Source organism: Mesoplodon densirostris, chromosome 2 (genome assembly GCF_025265405.1).
Source record: "Mesoplodon densirostris isolate mMesDen1 chromosome 2, mMesDen1 primary haplotype, whole genome shotgun sequence".
Lineage (NCBI taxonomy): Eukaryota > Metazoa > Chordata > Mammalia > Artiodactyla > Ziphiidae > Mesoplodon > Mesoplodon densirostris.
This window is the reverse complement of record NC_082662.1, coordinates 22,409,347-22,426,773: the sequence shown is the minus strand read 5'-3', so window position 1 is coordinate 22,426,773 and position 17,427 is coordinate 22,409,347. Positions and strand designations below refer to the sequence as shown.

Below are 17,427 nucleotides of genomic sequence, written 5' to 3'. Positions count from 1 at the left end.
AGGAAAGGGAAGATGGAGTGCCCAGGTGATAGGACTTCAGGTCACCGTGACCCTGTCACAAGTGCTGAAGTGACAAGGCTGTGATGAGGGTTGTAGGGTCCTGGAATGAAGATACCAGGTGACTGTGGTGAGTGGACCCTAGGGTGAGTAGGACAGGGTAGAGGGTCTGGACTGACAGTGACCAGGCAGGTAAGTTGCTGCCAGGGCAGGTCCTCGTGATGCTGGGGCTGGCATAAGGAGCTGGGTGACGTCAATCATGTCAGCCCAATAGCGCCCTCACAGCATGGGAGGAGTGGGCCTGGCAAGATTTCAAAACCTAAATTATTTATTCAAGGATCTGGAAAGCCAGCGGGGGGGTGGTAGGGGGCGCTTCCCCGAAGCAGCAGGAGTGGGGGAGCCGGGAGGAATTAGAAGCAGGAAACCTAGCAGCTCAGTCCCTGGGGCAGGGCCCTCTCAACCTCCCATCTTAGACACCCTGGCAGGGTAGGGCATGGAGAAGGAGCTCCCTCTTCCCCAACCCTGCCTGTCCCCAGGGAACCTCTCTCAGCTGACTTCTCCAGATGTGACAGGTATGGCCAGTTCTGGGGGAGGGGAACTGGATGCTCCTCCTCCCTCTGTCTCTAGCTTTGATCCTCACTGGAATCAACCAGGCCTGTGGGATGGGGATGGGGGGCAGGGACCAGGTTAGGGCTTGAGGAAACCCAGGCGGCCCAGATCTCAGGCCCCACCAACTTCTCCCCGCAACACAGAACCACTGCAGCTCCCACAGTCAGTGTAGGGCAGGGAGAAGGAGGTGACAGGTTGTGGCAGGTACATGGGGAGAGGATAGGGTCAGGGCTGGGGAAAATAATGCACTTCAGGCTGGACATGGTGAGTTTGGGGTGTTTAGCAGGTGGTGTGGTCAGGAGTGTAGACTGGTTTCAAATCCCAGTTCCTCCATTTCCCAGCTGCGTGACTTTGGGTGAGTGTCTTAGGCTCTCTGTGCCTGTTTTCTCATCTATAAGATAGAGGCAATGTTAGTATCTTCTTCATGGGATTGTTCGGAGGGGCCTGGCACATTATCAACACTGGCTGTGCTGGCTGCCAATATATCTGGCAGGAGGAGGACACCTGGGAGGCCTAGATGTGCAGGTCCTAGGGGTAGATGACATCACCCAGGGGAGGGAGCAGAGAGTGAGGAGGAGCCTCAGGGAACCCTGCCACTGAGAGCACAGACTGTGGATGGGAATATTGCTGCTCCTGGGCCTTTGCACTGGCTGTTCCCTCTGCCTGGAACCCCTTCACTTCATTCCGGTCACTGAACCCAAGTCACTTCTTCAGGAGCAGGCTTTCCTGATCTCTACCCTAGATTACCACTCCCCTCCCCATCGCTCTCTGCCCTCTCTCCTTGATTTATTATTCTTCGGAGCACTTAGCACTCCTGAAATTCTAAATTTATTCTTTTCTAAAAAAGTATGTGTCAGCCCCACCAGGACTGAACAGACTTTGTTCTGTTCTGTGCTGGAGAACAATGCCTGGCATGGAGTAAGTGTTCAATAAATACTTGCTGACTGGATGATTAAACAAAAAGCAGCATCTGGAGAAAGAGAAGGAAAACAGAGAGACGGTAGTAATACGCACGGTGTCGAGGAAGGCGGGGGCATCAGAGAGAATACAGGGGCATTAGCACCCCAGAACCCAGGTATTCACTTTCTCCCCCATCAGAGCCGGGTCCCAACAACTGTCCAGCTGGTCTCAGAGAAGGGTGAAGGCTGTTGGGAGGTTGGCATGAAAGGGTGTATGAGAGGTAATTTCCTGGCAGTCCAGTGGTTAGGACTCTGTGCTCCCACTGCAGGGGGCACGGGTTCCATTCCTGGTCGGGGAACAAAGATACTGCAAGCACTTGGAAGAAAGAAAGAAAGAGAGGAAGAGAGAGAGAGAGAAAGAGAGAAAGGAAGGAAGGAAGGGAGAAAGAAAGAAAGGGTGTATGAGAGACTATCTTCTATTCTGAGCAGCAGTGGTCTTTTCTATTTTTTCATAGTTTATTAATCCTCTCATGAATAATTGGCAAAATCACCACAGATAAAGTCACTGCAGAATCTTCACTCCTTCCTTTTGCCAGCACCAACACTGGCCTTTGTGGTGCCACAACCTCCTTCATTCTGTTCTTGCATTTCATACGCTGTTTCCTTGAGTTCTTTTTCTTCTCAGGCAGGCCATGTCTTGCAGGGTTGTGTTGGTTTACTTTTCCTTGCGTAATCCAAGGAATCGTAAATCATGCCCAAGCCAGCTGTCTTGTCACCACCAAAATGGGTTCTGACTCCAAGTATAAAGATGACATCTGGTGTGGTCTTGTAGATTTTGGCTAGTTTCCCCCAAATTTCTGTCTTGGATACTGTTGCCCTTCCAGGGTGAAGAACATCAATGACCATGTTTCCACTGAAGTAGTTGGTTGGCCAGAACTTCCTGATCCAGATAGTTACGGTGTCATTCATGATGGAGACGATCCTCAGCCAGCTGGGGAGGAAAAGAGTGCACTGATATTTCTAACCATGAGAAACGCCGGAGACCTAAGAGACCTAAGAGTATTCATGTGAATACTCTCTCTCAGGCTCCAAAACTGCCCCATGTCAACAGGACAATTGAGGCCATCACTGCCAACCAGGTCTTCTTTCCCCAAAGATCTGCTGTCTAGAGGAAGGGGCAGCCCTTCCTCTTCTCTCCTACTCATGCCCTCTGCCCTGCCTCCTTGATTCCTTCCCATCACGGACACCCCCCTCCAGTCCTTCCCACCTACCAGGTGCCAGACGAGAGCCCAGTGCTTACAAGAGCCCTGCATCCCCATTTCACAGGTGAAGCCTAGAGAAGCCCGGGACTTGCCCCAAATTGTACAGTAAATGGCAGAGCTGAGATCTGAAGCCATTCCATCTGCAACCAAATCCAGTGTGCCTTCATTCTAGCCTAGATGTCACCATCTCCCCAGAAGGGGCTGGGAGTGAAGTTGAACTAGGGCTGATAGTACTTGCAGTTCCCCAGGTGACCACCAGATGGCTGTGAGCGCTCCAGGTAAGACTTCTTACCTCTTCTCTCTTCACCAATCTGCAGAATCCTATGGGCCTAGGCTCTGGAGGGAGGTGTGTGTGTGAGAGACACAGATACTATCTACACAAGCTCCTTGTCCAAGCCCCAAGAATCTGGGCATCATCAGCGCACACATTCTTAGCACTGACTCATTCATTCAGCCAATATTCACTGACAGTTCCCCTGGGCTTGGGTTTGAGAGGGTGCTGCAGACAGAAAGATGATGTGGCCATATCCCTGCATTTTCAACATTCAATAAATATTTATTGAGCATATACTATTTGCCAGGCACCGTTCTAGGCACAGAGGATACAGCAATGAACAAAAATCTCTGCCTTCTTCATGGAGCTTCCATTCTGATGGGGAGATGGACAATCTACAAATAAATACTTAATATGATATTAAGTAGGGAGCCCTTGAGGGTCTCACAGACCAGTGAGACAGGCAAACATGTACACAGTCACAAGATGGTACAGTATGGTTATTTGGTAACCACCTGCTTAGCTTTTATGCGTGCAGGGAGTTAACTACAGATGAAGATAAACATGGTCCCTGCCTTCCTGGAACTCACCTATAGCCTAAGAAACAAATGAGTAATTAATTATGCAGTTGATACGTGTTCTGAAGGAAAAAAGGAGGCATGATGATGTAGAATAACCAGGAGACCTGTTTTAAGTAGGGAAGTCATGGAGCAAGTCAGTTGAAGAGAGGAGAGAAGAGTTTCAAGGAGAGGGCACAGCAGGTACCAAGTCTTAGGAGGAAAAGAGTTGATGTGTTTGAGGAACAGAGAGGAGGCTAGTGTGTCTGGAGCCAAAGGAGCCATGGGGAGAGTAGGAGTTGAGCTCAGAGAGGTAGGCAGGGGGCAGATCATGCTAGTATTGGAGAGCAGTGAGCCATTGGTGGGCTTAAACATGGGAATGGTACAATTTGACTTACATTTTCAAAGGATTGCTCTGGCTGTTGAGTGGAGAACAGACTGGAGGTGGGGAGCAGAAGCAGAAGCCCTACCAGGAGGCCACTGAAGTCACCAAGGCAAGAGATGGTGAGGGGATGAGGGCCTGGGTGCGGGAAAGCAGACGGATTTGGATCTACCACCTGGGACAAGTGCCACAGCAGCTCAGCCTTGCTCCACGACAGTCACAGAGGGCTTCCTGCAGGCAGTGCCCATTTTGCATTGTCCTGAAGGATTAGTTTGCCAGACACATGTAGTCAGGAGAGGAGGAGGACCCTCCAGGAGAGAGAACAGCTATAGGATAAAGGCAAGGAGGTACAAAAGAGGGTGTGTGTTGGGGGAAAGGCTGTTCTATTTTCTCAGAGGGTAAGAAGATGTTGGGGTGAGCACAAGACTTCTAAAGACTTCTAGAGCCAGGAATCACAGGGCTGTGAAGGCCAAGCTGAATTGAAAGTTGTTTCATGGTTGAATCCATGTTTTCAGGACAGCCCTGCACTGTGAGGGCTGAGCTGGGAGGGTCCTGGAGGCTGAGAGGCGGTGTGAGGCCAGCAAAGGGGAGATGAGGGAGCAGGACACAGGAGAGACGTAGAGGCAGAATCTGCAGGACTTTAATCTGGGGGCTGAGACAGAGGGAGGGAGTGAGGATGAGACCATGGTTTCCAATCAGGTGCCGGGGGGAATGGAGGGGCCTCCCTGAGTGGGGCATAGGGACCGGGCAGTTTCAGGGGCCTGAGGCACACTCAGGTAGAGGTGCCCAGGAAGCAGATGGACCCTCAGGAGGCATAGCAGAGGGGAGAGTAGCCTCTGACCTCACTGGACCCTGGGTCCACATCCTGGCCCCCCTCCTAACTGTGTGCCCCTGAGCGAGTGATTTTACTAGAGGCCTGCAAACTGGAGATAACAAAACCCATGCTTAGAGGGTAGTTGAGGACATCAGAAGAGAAGCTGCAAGTAAAACTGCTTAGTAGAATGTACATTCTGCTAGTAGTAAGTCGTTAATAGTTGTTAATTATGTATTATTAGTTACAGGTGTGGCAGCTGGGGAGCGAGCACTGGGCTGGAGATGGAGATATGGGACTCATTGGCTTTCAACTGGGAACTGATGGCAGAGTAACGGATGAGGTGACCCCAGGAGAGAAGAAATAGAGCTCAGGACTGAACTGGGCCACCAGAGATGAAGGGGGGAAGGAGGAAAAGGAGAAGTAGAGAAGGGGGAGAAGGAGAGGGGAGGGGAAAGGGGAGAATGGAGGACGGGGGGGAAGAGGAAGAGGAGGTGTATCCTAAGGAACCTGAGAAGTGGCTGCAGAGAGAGAAGAACCAGAAGAGGCAGAGAGGAAGGCTGTGGAAAGGCCCACTTGTCCCAGTAACAATGAGACCGCTGACTTGGCCAGAGGGGATGTGGTGGGTCAGAGGCAGACGCGGTGTGTTGAGGGGCAGAAGAGAGGAGGGTGCAACGGGTGAAGCGAGGTGGGCTGCCAGAGCCTGGAGGCTGATCCTCGCCGTCCTGGGGCCTGCTTGGAGGACACCCTTGACGCAAGCCCGGAAGTCAGGAAAGTGACTTAGCTTCAAATCCAGATTTTGCCACTAACTCTGTGACCTCCGACTAGTCACTCACATTTTCTGAGCCTCGGTTTCCTCACCTGTGAAGTAGGGATAATAATGCAGCAGAGTTTTTGTGAAACTGAGGGTGGGGGAATCCAGCGACCCGGCCGGCTACCGGTCCTGGACTCCGCCCCCTTTGCCGGAGCCCCGCCCCAGATCCCGAACCCCGCCCCCACCAGGCCGCGCCCACTACCCACGCCCTACCTGACCCCGCCTCAGACCACAAAACCCCGCCCCACCTGGTGGCGTCACTAGCCCCTCCCTGCCAGAGCAACGCCCACCTGGCCTCGCCCAGGTTGCCTGGGTCTCGCTCCCTACACCCTGGCGGAGCCGAGTCCTGAAGGGACGTGCCACACCAGCACTCCGCAGACCCCGACCCCCAGGCTCCGCCTCCGCGCCATGGCCGCGCCGGGACCCCGCGCCTTACGGGCTGCGCTCTGTGGCGGCTGCTGCTGCCTCCTCCTGTGTGCCCAGCTCGCTGTGGCTGGTAACGCGTGCCCTTCACCCTTCACCCAGCCGCCTGCCAGGAGCAGTCGGGGGTTGGGGGGCGGGAGGGGAGTTTTCCACATGTGTGCGGGGCTCCTGGGGTGGGTAGGAGGGGACTCCAGCTGTGTGTGGAGCCCTGTGTGTACATATAGGCGCCAGGTGTGAGGGAGCTTCAGGTGTATGGAAGTGAAGCGGCCCCAGGTGTATGGGGGCGTAGCTCCCGATGTATGCAAAGGGAGGGTGCCCTGGGTGAATGTCAGGGAGGTTCTTGGTGTGTGTAACCATGTGTTTGTGGAAACTGAAGATGGGCAGTGGGGCTCGGGGGATCCAGGTGAGTGTATGTGTGCAGAGGGGTGAGATCCACCGTAGTGGGGAAGGGGGGCTGTAGCTTGGGTTCAAAGTGTTGCACCCATGCCACTCCCAGGTAAAGGAGCTCGAGGCTTTGGGCGGGGAGCCCTGCTCCGCATGAACATCTGGCCAGCTGTCCGAGGGGCCTGCAAACAGCTGAAGCTCTGTGAGCATTGTGTGGAGGGGAACAGAGTACACAACCTCTCTGGCTGCGTGTGGGAGCAGTGTCAGCCGGAGGAGCCAGGTATGGAGTCAGGCCCTCCCCAAGGTTAGTGCCCCCAGTGATGAACGCCAAGGCCTTGGCCCCACCCCCTAAACCTCTTCCCTGCACCTTCTCCCACCAGGACACTGTGTGGCCCAAGGTGAGGTGGTCAAGGAAGGTTGCTCTGTCTACAACCGCTCAGAGTCATGTCCAGGTAAAGGGGCTCCTGCTGGCCTAAGTCAAGTTGGAGGGAGGGGGCTGAGGTGTCCCCAGCCAGAGCCTGCCTCCAATATGGAATTGGCCTCTCCCAGAGAGTCGACTATGCCCACGAACACCGGGGTCCAGTTTCAGTTCTGCCTTTAGCTCACTGAGAAGTCCCTTCCCCTCTCCGGCCTGTTTCCTCCTCTGTAAATTGGTGCAGCCAGAGGATCTAGGACAAGCATGTAGAGAGGATGGGGGAGCTAGCTCTTCTATTTTAAACCATAGTGAGGACTTTGGAAGTTCAGAAGGGAATGGGGGGAGGGCTTCCTGGAGGAGGTGGCATCAGAGATGACACTTTAAAAGGTAGAGTGGAAAGAGGGCACATCTGGTGGAAGGAACTGTGTGAACTAAGGCTTAAAAGTGTGTTGGGTGGGCCTGGGTTGGGGTCTTGATGGGAATTGGGGGTGGGGATCTGGATTATTATGGATTCCCTGTCTCTTCAGCTGTGCACCACCACCCCACTTATGAACCGAAGACCATCACAACAGGTAGGTACTACCTGGGGGAATGGGAGGTCTAGAGGTGCAGGGAAAGACAGAGCTGGGCTCAGGCACTGACGAGATCTGTGACCTCAGCCCTGTGATTTCTCCCTCTGAGCCTGTTTCCACATCTGTAAAGTGGGTTGGATAATACTTCGCAAAGTTGCTGTGAGGATTTTATGAGAAGACGTATAGCACCTAGTTCAGTTTCTGACGCATAGAAGGTGATCAAGAAATGATGGTTCCCATCCCTTCTCCCAACACCAGAGAACTCAGGATGACCCCCTCCAGACCTACTTGGTGCTGAGGGTGTATGGCTCAGGTTGCCAAGGTGTCCTCAGTGACTACCTACTGCAACGTCCAGACCCAGAGAGGGTCACGAAGCAGGTTCCTGGCAGAACAGAGGCAAGAACCCCACCCCTTGGTTCCCACTGCCCCTCAGGGCCTGGAGGTCAGCAGGCTTGGCAAGGATGGCTGAAGAGGCTCTTGGTTAATTAAAGCCAGAAACGTGATCTTAGGGGCTGAATAATTGATGGCTCAGCTCCCTCCGGCCTGAGCCCCAGATCCGTGTTGTGCAGCTTATTTCTTCCCTCTTCTGCTCCTCCTTCCCCAGTGCCCTTCTCTGGGGCTCCCTGAGCTGCAGCTGGGACTACCCTTTGCCCTTCATATTCTCAGACCCCCCTTCCACAAGCTACTCCCTCTGGGAGGTGGACCCAGCTCCCAACTGGGCCCCTTTCACTGCCCCAGAATGATCTTTCACCACCATCCCTGCCCTGCCCTTCTCTGGGCACCTGGCCCAGGGCCTGAAATTGAATCCCTGGTGGGAGTGGATGGCTAACGTGGCACAGCTGGGAGCCACCCAGGCGTCCTGGCAACCGTGGGCCACAAGGCGGGGGCAGGGGAAGGGGGCAGGGGATGCTGTGTGAGTCTGGCTATGCCCTGACTGTGGGGTGACTTTGGACAGGCCTGGCACTCAGAGCCTGGCTTCTCCCTCTGACGTGCATCATCAGGTCTTCATTTCTCTACCTGGTAGGGTGCGGGCCTCCACTTCTTCCTCAGCTCCTTCCCTCCCTAAGTAAGGGCTCTGGCATTGGGGGACTCCAGGGTCTCGGGACTTAGGAGTCCTGAAAGGAGACCACAGCATCTGCATCTGGGCTTCAAACTCCAAGACCCAAGGCTGAGAGGGACTCTGAGCTGAAGCGGGTGTGGATGTCCGAGTTCTGGGTCCCTCCTCACCCTGTTGGGCCCCTGTGGAAGAGGGAGGCTGGCAGGGAGAGCTCAGTCACCATCTGGTCCCTGCAGTCGGGAGGCTCAGAGAGGGTGTAAGAGGCATCAAGCCACCGAGCAGCTCAGGAGCAGAGCCAGGGCCGAGCCAAGGCCCTGCCTCCCCAGCCAGGCACTGTCCCTCCCCACAGGCACTTCCCAACCTCCCACAGGGTCCGGGTTGAACTTCTGAGCCTGCTGCTCAAGGCTCCCATAGTGAGGACTGGGACCTCCAGATGACCTGTGCCGGGTATTGGGGTGGGGCTGGGCTCCTGGCCCACAGTGGCCTGCTGTGACCTCCACCCTGCAGAGAGCCCCTTGGTCCCTGAGGCCCACGGCCCTGGCTTTGATGGGGCCAGCTTCATTGGTGGCATCGTGCTGGTGCTGAGCCTGCAGACAGTGGCCTTCTTTGTCTTGCGCTTCCTCAAGGCCAAGGACAGCACCTACCAGACACTGTGAGTACCTAGCCCGCCGAGTCCCAGCTCACTGCCCACCCGACCCCCTCTCTTGCCCCTCAGGTCCCTATTAGCGCCGGTGGTTGTCTTCCCCATGGGGCAGCCTTAGGGGCGATGAGTCCCTCCCAGCCTCCCCCATGTGAGCTACACCCCTTCTCCCTCCTCCAGTTGTGGGGTTCTCTCTGCTGGGTGTTGGCTGGGGCAGGACTCAGCCTGGGCCCGGCGTCTGCGAACCCAACTGAGCCCACCTGTCTTTGTCCCCTCATGCTGCCAGCAGGGAGGAGAACCAGTAGGTAACAGCACAGGCAGCCTTCGGCCTGCAGCTCTGTGGCCACGGGCAGGAGCCTGGGCCATGTGTGCGGTTTGGTTTTCCTCTGAGAAGGGGAGCTGCTCTGAGGCCCCCGTGTGCTGTGGCCCCATGTGTGCTGTGGGGCGGATCGCTGCAGCCTCCATTAAAGTGTTTGCTCTTTTGATCACCGCCTGCTCTCTGAGGGTGGGCGTCCTTGGCCTGGCTGAGGTGGGACCACTGCCCTGAGTGCCCTCTCTGTCTGGCCTCTGCAGAATCTGACCCCCTTCAGGCCTGGATTCCATACTCAGGGGAAAAAGGATGAAGAGGCTGCCCTCTTGACCCACTTGTGGGCACTAGGGGTGGGAGAAACTTTGGTCACCAAATTCTGGCCCCGGTGGGCACCGAGCAGGCTCGGTGCCCAATACCTGACATCCCCTCCTGTCTGGGCCTGGTACCTGCAGATGAGAGCATCCTTCAACCACCTCCTGTCTCATCCATCATCCCTGCGGGGCCCCCTGCCTGGTACTAGGTCTGGAGCCTGCCTCCTCCCATCAACCTGGCCTGGACACTGCCCCCAAATAAAGGAGCTCTTTCCAGCACTGTGTTTTATGTCCCATGTCTTGGGCTGTGTGTGGATTGGATAGGGTGGGGGTATGGCCACTGTCCTCTCCTCAATGGAAATTCAGACTTGAACTGATACTGTCACCTTTTAAAATAGTTTTATTTGCGGGAATTCCTTTGGTGGCCCAGTGGTTAGGACTCAGCGCTTTTACTTCTGGGGCCGGCTTCAATCCCTGGTTGGGGAACTAAGATCCCACAAGCTGCATGGCACAGCCGAAACAAAAAGTATTTTTATTTGTTACATGTGTTTAATCCCCTCCTCCACCACTTTATAGATAAGGGTACAGAGACACAGAAAGGTAAGCACACCTGCTGAAGATCGCACAGAGTGGAATGGGGCAGGGCTGGGATTTGAATCCACGTTTTTCTGACTCTAGAATGAGCAGAACTTCAGAACTCCTCTGCAGAGGCATCTCCAGGCTCTCTTGGCTTCTAAAGTTGGGTCTCTGCCCCAGTGCCAAGGTGGAGATGCCCCCGGGACCCTCCACAGGGTACTTCTGGCCTTCCTTGAGCAGGCCCTTCTGGAAAGCTCCACCCATGCCCACCTCCCCCTCTTCACCCCCCCATCCCTGGGCCCAGAAGTCTTCCCTGACAAATAACATCTCCTATCAATGGGGCACTTGCTGGAAACCAGGCATGTGGCTGAGAGTCTGACATCAGTATCTGATTTAGTCCCATGATTGTCCTAGGAGGCTGAGAGGCAATAGAGAGTCATGAGTGAAAATTCAGCCTGTGGAGCCTGACTGCTCTGTGTGAATGGGAACAAGTTAATTGAACAGCTCTTGGCCTCAGTTTCCTCATCTGTAAAGTTGGGTAACAGCGGTTCCATCTCTGTGGGTTATGGGGAAGGTTCAGAGCAGGTGCATGTGCTCTGTCTGCTTCATTCCAGGGCACCCATCCACCCTTCCAGGTGGGCAGCCTGTGGTCAGCCACCTGCACCTCTTCTTGCCCCAGGCCTAGTCTCCGTGCAGGGTCTCCGGATGCAGCTGGAAGGGATTTAGGGCCCTTGGGCTCCACAGGGAGTTCCAGCTACTCCTTTTCCTCACCGAGGGCTCACCTGCCTAGACATCGCACCACCATGGACAATGCCAAACACAGTCCGCCTCCTCGTCCCTCCCCTCCATGCTCACTTCCATCAACACCCCCGTCCTTTCAGACATCAGCCTCCCCTTTAGGCTCCCCTCCAGCTCCTTGCATCTACCTCGTGTTACCCAGCCTGCCTTGCTCTCTCTTCTTCAAGCCCCTGCACACGCAGTTTCTCCTGCCTGGGTCACCCTCCCTTGGCTTCTCCACCCAGCACTTAATCCTGGCTGGTATAATGCCCATTCTCTCCCAGGCCAAGGGAGGAAATGCCCCTATGTCTTTCTGGCTTTCCACCCAGTTAAGGAAATTTCTCTATTGAATGTTTTCTTTTTCAAAATTAGTAAATGCCAGGAATTCCCTGGCAGTCCAGTGGTTAGGGCTCCACACTTCCACTGCAGGGGGCACGGGTTTGATCCCTGTTTGGGGAGCTAGGATCCCATAAGCCGTGTGGCACCCCAAAAAAAGTAGTAAATGCCTGTAAGGAACAAGAGGACTACACAGAAGTTTATATAAAGAACGAGAAACCCTCTCCCCCCGGTCCCACTCCCCAGTAATAACTATGCTTAACAGGATGTGTCAGACCTTTTTCTATGAATTCACAACACACATTTAGCGTTTTTAAAATACAAAGTGGGAGCATGCTTTACATATTGTTCTGCAATTTTGCCCCTTTCATTATAGATCAAATTTGCCCTATGACTTATAAAGATGGTGAAGATTTATTTGCCTGCATCCTATCAATGTGCAGCTGGGTCATTTCCACTTTATCATAAACAGCATCATGGTGAAGGGGCTTGTCTGCAGATCTTGGCACACCTGTGGGAGAGAGTAGGGAGGACAGATTCCTGGAATTGGAATTGCAGAGTCTCAGCGTCCATCTCATGGATCCATCTTGTCTGGCAAACTTGGCCTCTACCTTCCCTGCACCCTCTTGAACCTCAGCCTTCCCCACCCCCACAAGCACTGGGCCTGGAAAAAGGAGGCCCTCAGGGAGGGTTTGATGAAGGAATGAATGAGTGAATGAATGAATGAATGAATGAATGAGCCTTTCCCCTCCTCCCCTCCCCTATCACCGGAGGTCCCTCTCCAGCTCAGACCTCACCACTCACATCTGGACCAAGGCTGTTGCCTCTTCACTGGCCTCCCAGCCTCCATGCCTGCCCTGCACCGTCTGCCCATTCGATGGCCTATATTAGCAGCTGTTTTCTAGGCACTGCCAGGGGCTTCTCAGTGGACCTGAGGGTGGGCATGAAGTCACCTTGCTAAGGTGGGGGGACATGGGCTTGGGCAAAACCTATGGCATATAAGTGCCAGAGAGAACACAAATCATGTCCTGTCTCTGGGCCCGTTTCTCCATTTTTATTCATTCATTTAACCAACATTAACTGAGCACCTGCTATGTACCAGCCTATAACCCAGGGCCAGTAATAACGACCACGAGGGGGGCTGTGTAACGATGGGAGGTAACGTACCACACCCAGCATGACTTGTGGGGTGCAGTAGGTGCCCAACAGACGGTAGCAGCGGTCATTCCTGACACTGGTGACAAGGATCAGAGAAGGATTCCTAGTGGAGATGGCATTAGGGCTGGACCTTCATGGATGGGCGGAGCCTCACAGGGAGAGAAGAGGAGGAGGCTTCCGGATGGAAGGCAAAGACTTAGCTAAAGTTCAAAGGTAGAAAAACCCTATGTGAATCCAGAAGTCTGAAGAGATGGCTGCAGAGCCCTAGAGGCCAGGAGCAGAAGTTGGACTCCATCCTGGTTGGAGCAGGGAGGGATTATGCCCATTCTCTCCAGGGCTGAGGAAGGAAATGCCCCCACCTTCTGCTGGTTCCAGCCTGGGTGGGGTGTCCCTGGGGAGGGACAACAGGAGGAAGTCTTGTTTCATGTCCTCTCACCAGCCTGGCCCCTTATAAACTGGCATCCTCCCTCAGGGGCTCCAGCAAGGTGGGCCCACTCTGGTCCCCACTCTCCCTTTTGCTCCTCTTGTTTGGGGAGCCCGCCTGAGAACCCAGGATGCCCCAGCTGCCCAGGTAGAGGCCTAGGGCGCCCCCCGTACCCATCTGCCCTCACTCCCTCCCTAGGTATCCTTCTCCCAGCCAGGCTCACTAGCCTCAAGGAGCAGTGTGGGAGTTTGATAATCTGGGCTCTGCACAAAAACTTATGCAAATAGATGCAAATGGTGAAAAACCTTGCCAGCTCCGAAGGCCAGTGTCCTGACAGCTAGAATCTGGGGGGTGGAAACAGAAGTGCAGAGCGGTCTGGGAGAGAAATGCCCACCCCTCCCATGCCCATCCTGTGCCCATCCAGCCCCATGTCTCCCTGTAGAACCCAGGGAACTGGAAGCCAGCAAAGTTGTCCTCCTGCCCGGTTGTCCTGGAGCCCCAGGAAGTCCTGGGGAGAAGGGAGTGCCTGAGAAGGTCCTGAAGGTGAGAGATGCCGTGGAGCAGGCAGGGACCTGGGGCAAGCTGGGGAGGACGGGGTGCAGCAGTTACAGTCTGTGCTGAGAGCCCATGACAAAAGGACAAGGAACCTACTGCGTGCCAGGCTCCAGGCTGGATGCCCAGCATCCGAAGATTGATCCTGTGAGGTAGGTGGTACCATCCCCATTTTGCTAGGGGGAAAGTGAGGCTCAGAGAGGATAAGCAGTTTGCCCACATTCACGGAGCCAGGAAAGGCTGCAGCTGGGATTTGATTTCTGGCTCCAAATCCCTCGTTGCTTTTTGGCCCCTGACATGGGATGGGACGTAATGCATCTCTGCCTTGGGATTTCAGGGCAACTTGGACCACCAGGCAAGATGGGCCCCAAGGGTGAGCCTGGAGAGTGTGTGGGGCCAGAGGTCTCCTCTTCTTTCTTTGCTCTGTCCCTGCCTCTGCTTGGCTGCTGCTCAGGAATTGGCTATGATTTCTCTCCTGCAGAGGGGGTGGAAAGCTGGGAGGAGTGGGGAGAATTAGAAGGGCCTGGGCACCCTCCCCTCTGGTGGTTAATGGGCATTCCCTTGGAGGTACTCAGACCTCAAGAGCCAACAACACTCATCTTTCCCTGGGGCAGGAGATTCAGCGAACCTGCTCCGGGGCCAGGAGAGTGAGGCCGCCTTCAAAGGAGCCAGGCACTTGGAGTCAGTTGGTGCTGGGGTGTTGGTGGACCCCAGGTGTGGCCCAGCGCACCTTGGAACCCCTCTTCAGGGGTCCAAAGGAATCAAAAGGGCTCCTGGGTCCCACACTTGGCCTGTTCCATTGCCTGTGAGGGGGGTGGGGGGTGGGGAATAACTTGGGGGCCCCCCTCAGACCATCTCCCCTTCCCCAGGCCCCAGGAGCTGCCAGGAGCTGCTGAGCCGGGGTACCACCTTGAGCGGCTGGTACCATCTGTGCCTACCCGAGGGCCGAGCCTTCCCAGTCTTTTGTGACGTGGACATCACAGAGTGGGGGCTGGCTGGTGAGCGAGTGTCAGGGAGAGAAGCGACTCAGAAGTCAGGCCCAGTGGGTACTTCTTCCCCTTGGCCCGTAGGGGGAGCCAGAGCCCACCAGAGCCAAGGCCTCCCTTAAGTGTAACTCACTAAGGAATGAAGTCTGAGAAGGCTTCACAGAGGAGATGCCATTTGAAAGGGCCTTGAAGGCTGTGTAGAAGTTCTCGAGATAGATGAGGTGCAGAAGGTCATTCCAGGTAGAGGGAAAGACAAATGTAAGGAGGCAGGAGAGTACAAGAGGGTGTGGGGGGACTGTATGAATGATCTGAGAGTAGGTGGAGTGGTTGGCTGAGGTCTACTGCTGTGGGTCAAGCATGGACTGAGGACCCCTGAAAAGACCAGTTCACAGAGGGCACTGAATGACCCACTGAGGAGTGTGGAGGGCAGTGGGGAGCCATGGAAGTGTTTTAAGCAGGGGAGGGACCAGGTCAGACATGTTTTAGAAAGAAGACTCAGGCTACACTGCGGCAGATGCATTGAGTGGGGACCAGACTGCAGGTAGGGACACAGGTTAGGACAACTGCAGGGGTCAGGGCAGGAGAAGAGGGTGGGCAGTGGCAACAATGGAAGTAGAGGCTCTTAGACCGAAAGATATTTAGGAGAGAAACTCTGCAGGGCCTGGGGTCTGCTTGGCTTGAAGAGGAAAGTGGGGTTGGGAGGGAGCATCAGGGTAAGGCTGGGTGGGCCTCTGGAGGTGACCTCTCTGCTCTAATATCTTGGTTCTTATGATAGTAAATTAAAGCAGGTTATTTTGAATCTGACCCCCAACTGGACTGACCGTCTCCCGAGGACAGGGACGATGTTTCTATCATTTCATTTCCCCCAGGGCTTTCGAGGCTGCAGTGTAAAGTTGAGAGTCAGTAAAAGGTAATAAGTGTGTGTAGAGCTCATCAGCATATTCACAGGCAAGGCTCACTTGGACTCACACTTTATCAACAAGACCCGAATCCAAAGAGGGGACCCCTGTCCACCTAGCCCCCACAGTGCATCCATTCTCAGCTGCCTCTGCCCCCTGCTTCTCCTCATCCCATGCTCAGCCTGGAGTAATGGCTGCCGTGCTAGCCTTCTCTGCCTCCCTAGCTATTCCAGCGGTGACAGGATGGTTCCGTGGATTTCTTCTGCTCTTGGTCCTCCTACAAAACAGGTCTTGGGAGGCAGGAGTCTGAATTCTGGCTGGGTAATGAGAATTTGCCCCAGCTTACTCTCCAGAGTAGGTTCTCAGTAGGGTCCAGGGAGCTGGAGGGGCATTTCCCTGGCATTCTGACTTCCCACCTGGGATCTGAGAATTCCTCCATCTCTGCCTCCCTGTCCCCCAGGTACCTGGGAGCTGCGGGTGGAGCTGGAGGACTTTAAAGGCAACCGTACCTTTGCTCACTGTGGGGCCTTCCACCTCCTTGGGGAGGCAGGTCACTACCCAGCTAGTGCTGGGCAGGTACTCAGAGGGCACTGCAGGTGAGCGAGCCTACAGTGGGGCCCTGAAGTAGGCAAAGAAGGTGAGGGAGGCTGGGTTCTTTCCCAAGGCTGCCACGGCCTTCATGAATGACCCAGGACAACTCCTTCCCCTCTGTGGGCCTCAGTTTCCTCATCTGAAAAATGGCAGTTGTGAGACAGGGTGGTGTAGGAGTGAAGAAGCTGGGCTCTGGAGGCAAACAATCCTGAGGTTAAACGTCCAGCTCTGTCATTTACTAACTATGTGACCTTGGGCAAGTCCCTTCTGGGTCAGAGCCTCAGTTTCCTCCCCTGTAAAATAGGTAAGGAGGCAGGGAGGGAGGGTGCGGGAGACCTCTGAGGCTCTGTTGAGTGTTAGCATTATCTGCCTTTTTTTAAAAATACTTATTCATTCATTCATTTATTTAGGCTCTGCCAGTTCTTAGTTGTGGCATGTGGGACCTTCATTGCCACGTGCGGGATCTTTAGTTGCGGCATGCATGTGGGATCTAGTTCCCTGATCAGAGATCGAACCCGGGCCCCCTGCCTTGGTATTGCGGAGTCTTAACCACTGGACCACCAGGGAAGTCCCCAGCATTATCTGCTTTGGAAGAGGAACCAGAGAAGGCTTTTTTCAAAGAAACACCAACTGTTGAGGAGAAATCTGAAAGAGGGAAGTGGTTATGAGGAGGTGCCTCAGGAGAGCCCCCTTTCCTGCCCAGGCATCTGAGAAATCCCTCCCAGCTCTACCTGGCACAGTTGCTCCGGCTGCAGATGGGAGCTGGGAGGAGACAAAGGAGCAAGAAGGAAGCTGAGGATTCTGGGAGGGGAAAAGGTAGGGGGAGGAGCCAGTGGCTTTGGAGCCACAGTCCTGAGCTCAAGTCCCAATGCCCCTGTGTAGCCTTGGGCAAACACCCTGGCTCCTTGGCACTGCTGTTTTCTCATGGGGCCTGAAAACATCCACCTCACAATTGCTCTGAGGCTCCTGTGAGATCATCTCTTCAAGGGTGCCAGGCATGGTGCCGGCACCTAGGTGCCTCCCATCCCCTTCCTGCCAGGGGACTCCCTGAGCTTCCACAGCAGGAAGCCCTTTACCACCTATGACACCAACCATGATACAAGCGAGAGCAACTGCGAGGTGACTGTCTGTGGTGCCTGGTGTTTCAGATCCTGCTATCAGTCCAATCTCAACGGGTGCCACTGGATGTCCAAAGCCACTGCCCATAACTATGACATTGACTGGGCCTCAGACTGTGGCGTGGGCCACCCTTACCACAGGGTTCACATAATGCTTTGCTAGGGCCCCCTGGCAACAAGCAGGGTTATCTTATCTCTCCTGTACAGTTTCTGGACCCTCGGCTACCCCTCCCCATTGCTAACCATCTTTGCTCCTCTGTCCACGTTAAAAAAAAGAAAATCACTTTAACCCT

The 17,427-nt window shown here is 54.7% G+C and overlaps 2 protein-coding genes across 2 annotated transcripts; both read left to right on the top strand.

Moving 5' to 3' along the window:
* The first annotated feature begins 6,013 nt into the window (after positions 1 to 6,013).
* CD164L2 (CD164 molecule like 2) lies at positions 6,014 to 9,112 on the top strand. Its single transcript, XM_060081362.1, has 5 exons — positions 6,014 to 6,101; positions 6,525 to 6,692; positions 6,793 to 6,864; positions 7,355 to 7,403; positions 8,968 to 9,112. Exons 1-5 carry the CDS (start codon positions 6,014 to 6,016, stop codon positions 9,110 to 9,112), a joined length of 522 nt encoding a protein of 173 aa, XP_059937345.1.
* Positions 9,113 to 13,438: 4,326 nt separating this feature from the next.
* On the top strand, positions 13,439 to 17,297 carry FCN3 (ficolin 3). Its single transcript, XM_060118651.1, is given in 8 exon segments — positions 13,439 to 13,515; positions 13,867 to 13,928; positions 14,410 to 14,516; positions 14,518 to 14,538; positions 15,650 to 15,779; positions 15,886 to 15,983; positions 15,985 to 16,021; positions 17,056 to 17,297. Coding segments are annotated over 7 exon segments (663 nt in total). The 5' UTR covers positions 13,439 to 13,515; positions 13,867 to 13,900.
* Positions 17,298 to 17,427: the final 130 nt, after the last annotated feature.